This window comes from Buceros rhinoceros, unplaced genomic scaffold (assembly GCF_000710305.1).
Source record: "Buceros rhinoceros silvestris isolate BGI_N320 unplaced genomic scaffold, ASM71030v1 scaffold11623, whole genome shotgun sequence".
NCBI lineage: Eukaryota > Metazoa > Chordata > Aves > Bucerotiformes > Bucerotidae > Buceros > Buceros rhinoceros.
The window spans coordinates 5397-10917 of NW_010403056.1; the positions used below are offsets into that span (position 1 = coordinate 5397).

General features: G+C 48.6%; 1 protein-coding gene across 1 annotated transcript in view; it reads right to left on the reverse strand.

Annotated features, from left to right (window-relative positions):
• The window catches only part of TOM1L2 (target of myb1-like 2 (chicken)), a gene marked incomplete at its 3' end in the record, with an annotated part of 30613 nt that overhangs the window by 2021 nt on the left and 23071 nt on the right, over positions 1 to 5521 (reverse strand). Inside the window, exon 12 of the mRNA XM_010132858.1 lies at positions 638 to 697. Within this exon, the coding sequence (XP_010131160.1) occupies positions 638 to 697 (60 nt within the window). The remainder of the gene's footprint in view (positions 1 to 637; positions 698 to 5521) is intronic.

The window sequence follows — 5521 nt, forward strand, 5'->3', positions numbered from 1 at the left end:
GAACCCAACTGTGCGCTGGTCCAGCAAAACAAACCTCAGACCAACGGAAAAGCTACTTTTAGTTCTGGGGTTGGTTTGTTTGTTTAATAATTACCAAACAATAATCATTTAGGAGAAACTGAAAGTTATAAACATGGAAGAGAGGTTGTTATAAATTTTTATTATTGTTATGAAACACGTCAAGATTGTTTGCCAATTTAACAGAGACATCTCCATTTGAGAGGAACCTGAGCCCTGATCCAGCATCTCTTAAAAGCCTCGACGTAAGCACGTGCTTAGATCCCATCAGAGCTAACACAGCCTTAAACACGTGCAGTGAGAACCCAGGTGAACTTCAGCACGCGTTTAAGCGCTTTGCTGTACGGGGACCAGAAACACAGGGCTTCTGGCAGGCAGCTGTTTCATGATGTTAACGTGGAGAGGTGAAAATAAAACCACTCAAAAAAAGGTTTGGATTGAGCTGCTGAACACGACCCTATCTCCTCCTGCTGAGACAGTCCCTTCTGCAGGAACCCGCTGCGTGGATTCCAAGTGTCACTGCCTCCCGTCACGAGGAGTACCAGGAACTCAGCAACGCATCGCAAGATACCCGTATTGCTATCGCCCGTGTGAAAAATGAAAATATAAAGAGTCTCACCAAGTCGGTACTGAGCCACTCCTCAATGTCATCCATGACAGAGGACTGTGCAACAGGGATCTAGGGAGTGCAGCGAGAGAACAGCAAGGCAGGCAAAAACCAAAACACATCCACAATCATGGCCACAGAGCGATGGAAAACGCCAGAAATAAGATTAAAAAAACAACAACAACAACAAAAAAAAAAAACAAAAAAGAAAGATGTAAGATGTGCTGGAAAAAAAAAGGCAACAAAATATAAACGGCATTTCAAATAAAGAAACACTTGGAAAGGAAATTATGAACAACGAGGCTAAAAAAAAACAAGAGAAAGATTATGGGGAACGACGTGACTCGATGCCAGCGTAAGACGGGTAACTTCTCGACCACACATTAAAACCATCAAGATGAACTGATGATTCTAATCTTGATCGTGAAAAGCTTTTAAGGGTAGAATACTGGATATCCATTAGGTTTTGAAATGTTAAATTTACACCTTTGATTTTTAAAAATGAGTGAAGGGTTAGTTAAAAGGGGGGCTCAAAGTCTTCAGGCAACACTCCTACGAAAACAACTTGATTTTCTCCGCAGGTGGAGGCGGTGGGAGCCCAGAGTACACAGTCGTGTTTCCTTCCAGATCCTCCTCCCACCGCACCGCCCAGCCCTGGCAAGCCTCGGCACTCCAGCTGAAAGCCCAACAGTCCCCGCTCCCCATCCCCACTCCTCTGCCAGAGGCAACTCCCTCGCAGCAGAGGCAGAGAGCAGAGTCTCAAAGGTGAAGGTGAGGAGGAGGACAGGGCAGCAGCTCCTGGCACGGGCAGAGGAGGAGGGCACGGTAACGCTCCTCTGGGCTGCAGCTCCAGCACCATGCCGCCGAGCATGGCCCCCCAGAGCTTGCCCATGGGGCCTCCGTGGGTGGTTTGCCAAGCAGGCGTGGAAGGTTTCCCTCTCCTCCTGCCGTCAGCCCAAGCCTTACGCTGGGCCGTTGGGAGAGGCTGCGTGGATGCGGCGCTGGGTGCTGTGTCACAAAGCGCCACAGGCAAGTGGACCAGCGCAGGGACATCGCTGCGTGTTAGGGGTGGAATTTCCTGACTGAACGGCACCACCGAGGGCTGCAGAAGTAAACAGGAAAACGCCACAACAGAGCTTGTGAGGAGAGCCTGAGACACCCTTGGAGAGCAGTGTCAGACACGCAGGTCCCAGGCCAGAGCACGGCAGCTGAGCAGCAGGGCTGGCGGGCGAGAGACCTCGGGGGGCTGGAGAGGCTCTCCTGGCAAGAGAAGGTGTCGGGGTCGTCCACAGCCTTGCTTAAACCTCTCATGGGAAGAAGAGCTGAAGGAGGCTCTGCAGGTCAATTCGCTGGGAGATGGAGTTTTCTCAGGGACCTCCAGCGGGACAGACAGACAAAGGCTGAATTACAGAGGCAGCAGCACAGGCTGATGCTGTTTAGCAGAGCTCCTCGAGAAGGTTTTCTTCTCATCCAATGGCCCTTTGCACCAAGGAGGTCAGTTAAGCCCTTCCTTGAGGGAAGGGAGGTGTGCTAAGGTGGGTTAGTCGTGTCGAAGGACTCAGGGCTCAACCCAAAGCATCTCCCACCAAGAGAAGCTTGGGAAGATGGGTCGGCTCCGGCTCGGCAGGATGCTGGACAAAGAGCACGTGAAGATCCGAGAAGGGGCAGAGGTGCAAGCTGTCATTTTGCTTTCAGCTAAGCCATGAAGATCCCAAACAGTTGCCTTTGGAATGGGCCAGATTTCAGATAATTTCCCCTTTTAACTCGCAATGGAGAGCTGAATTATGCACCTACAACACTAACACCGTGTGCTGAACTGCTGCAAGCTGGCCCAGGTGGCCAGTAGGGAGGGGAGGGCTCTGTGGACACCTTCCAGCACCTTCCTTCCCAAGGACAATTTGCATCTCGTAGAACTGCCTCGTCAGTTTAACAGCTTTGGGAAAACACTGGCTTCAGAGACACAAAGGATACAAAGCAATGAATTTATTCAGCCTATAGCAGCCTAAAATCTCCTGCCACAGTTTTGCTGCTGGCGTAACCCCACACACAGCTCAGTGATGCGTTGGAAGATGCAGCCTTCAGAGCTGCTGGCTAGTTCACAGCTCAGTTTCTTTATCCGTTTGGAGAGGAGGAGGAGGAAAATACAAGGGATTTTTTTGCTTTTCTATGAATAAAATCAGAGCAGCTGTTCTAAAAAGTGGCAGTACTGCAGCCCCTGGATTAGGAGGAACAGCAGTTCGAATCTTGGTTATCCTGAAAACATGACGGACTCCTGAGAATTGCAGGACTCTGGAGTTTGCAGGAGTCCTCAAAGAACAGCTCAGCAGTGCAGGAGCAGTCAAAAAACCCCACAAAAAAAAAAAAAACCCAAAACAAAGAAAGAAAAATGGAATTCTGCTTTCAGACAGCCCTGTTTTATATAGCAAACAAACGAAAACCTCGGCAGCGCAAGAACACTTCTCGCCGGGCACATCTGAGAAGCAGAGAGAGCTGTAAGATAAGAGCTGCGCGTGTTGGCCGTTGGCTCTCTAGCACTGACCCACCTGCCAGCACACTCTCCAAAGAGCCACGAGTTTGCACCTCTCGCTCCTTCCACGCTCAAACCTCCTCTGTGCCTCAGACTCTGAGCCCTGTTTTCCCCATAAAAAACGGGTTAAACGTATCAGGTTTGATTTGTTTGAGAATAAAGAGGAGGAGGGAGGAACTCCCAAGAGTAACTGCAAGTTTTAAAATACTTTAACTCTAACATTGTGCCGTTTGTCCTTCATTTGGAACTGACCACACGCAGAAGTTCATGTCTGGCCAGTCAGTTGGGTACTTGGCAAGAGTCCCTTTTTCTACGGAAAAACGTGGAGGGGTGTTTTGTTAAAACTAATCCCCTGCAACACAACAGAAGCAATGTAAAAATAAATTAGCTAGTTTACACATTAAAAAAGACAACAGTTTCTGGGAACAAGCAGCCGTGGCAGCCGCAGACTACATGGAAATGGCTCCAGAATGAGAGACCGTCTTGTTAATACTTTGATTATGCAAACAGAGACGGTCTAGTGAAGCTCTCGGTCTTGGCAAGGCAGCTCCCGAGATAGCCAGCGCTGGCTGCAAGAGCTGTTTTCATAACAACACTGCAATTGCTTTTCAGAAAATCCATGCTCAAAGTAAATGGAAATTAAGTCACGACGTATTTTTTGGTACTTAAAGTAACTGACTCTAATTAAAAGTTGGGCTCGTTGTTCAAGTTCTTTCTTTATTTAGTCTTTGGAAAAATCCTACAAATGGGATCGTCGCAAGTGTCCGGAAAGGGAAATGGAAAAGCAGGGCTGGGAGAACAAAAGTGAGCGCTCAATCCCACAAACCCCACAGGAGCCTGGAATTCAAGTTCACACTTATCTACGTTCGATTGTGTTGGTGTCCTCACTTGCAATCAAAAGCCAAAGAGTATTGCCAATATATTTCCTCAGAAGTCATAAAATCCAATATTCTACCCTTAAAAAGGCAGTTTAAGGTTATTATTATCACATTTTATTTCTATTAAAAATGATCCCACTGGAAAAGAAGCAGGTATGAAATGACAATTCAGGTCTCTAGGTGAGCTCATTAACGCTCTTAAAATGTTTAACAAGGTTCATGCTAATCGTCGCCAGACTACGGTCTTGTAGTAGCTTAGTTAACTCCACTTCTTCCTAGATGTTTAACGAAGCTGACACCAATAGCTGGTTAGCTGCTACTCGTTAGTTAGCAGTGGTAACGCAAGGTCCGTTGTCCCTGCAGCAGCAGGATGAGAGCACTGAGATGCACACGAGCAGCCTGCTCCAGCTTCCTACAGCCTGACCATCTATTTAAAGCCGGTGGGATCTCGAAATAGCTGCCTGGCCTCAATTTTAGAAAGTGTTTGACTTTACATGCAAGGACTGAGTTAGCTACTTGATCGCTGGTAACTGTGTTTACACATCACATAGACGGGGAAGGCAAGAGCTCGGGTGCAGCACGTTCCCCCCGCAGCCTGCTGTGCCCGTACAACCACCAGCCGCTCTGGATCTGACAGGCATGGCCTGACAGCGAGAGCCTTCCTTCACGTGGGCAATCACCCTGGCCTTGCGGCGTGCTCCGTCAAACGCCATGGCTGGATGGGTCACGGACCCCACGTGGTCTTCAGAACAAGGGGACAGGCTTGCTTGCCTTCAAAAGGGAGAGGGGTCTTCCCACGCAGAACTGACATCTTCACACGTTTATTTCCACAGTTCATGCACTTTGGTCTCGAAGAAGACGGCGTATCTCAGCAGTCTCATGTTACCCAAGTCATTTCCACATCTCAGATCCTATCTCTCTGTTGAAGGCACACATAGCGACATCCCACTTTCGTATTAATTTCAAAGGTTTCATTTAATCGTCACTCGTTATCTTTACTACAGAAAGGAGTCTCCTTTCCAGCCAGGCACGCTGCTGGGGGTCGGGCTGCAATGCTGAACGCTGTTCCTGTAGCTTTCGGCGGATTCCGGTTCAGTTTCATTCTTCCCCTCCCACTGTCCCAAATAATGTCTGACCTGACCTGGTGGTTTAAGTAACACCTGCTTCTCACTTTCACAACAAATTGGGCATGTAAGTGGGGTGCCAGATTATCCTAATGGATTAATATATTCATGCAAATCTCAACAGCTGCCCAAACTCCTGAGAAGGGAACTGGAATTACCTGCGCTGAAAGACGGCGGCCTTGTGCTGCAGTCTGCGTCTAAGGGCTGCTGGTCAGCCCCCTGTACGCTCCCTGCGTGGTCTAACTGCAAAACCCCGACCTGCAAACGGATCTGGCATGGGGATGTTAGCTGAGCTGTTCCAAAGCCACGCTCGAGCCAGGAACATTTTCTCCAGATATGACTCTATCTACATGAGTTCTGCGGTTCA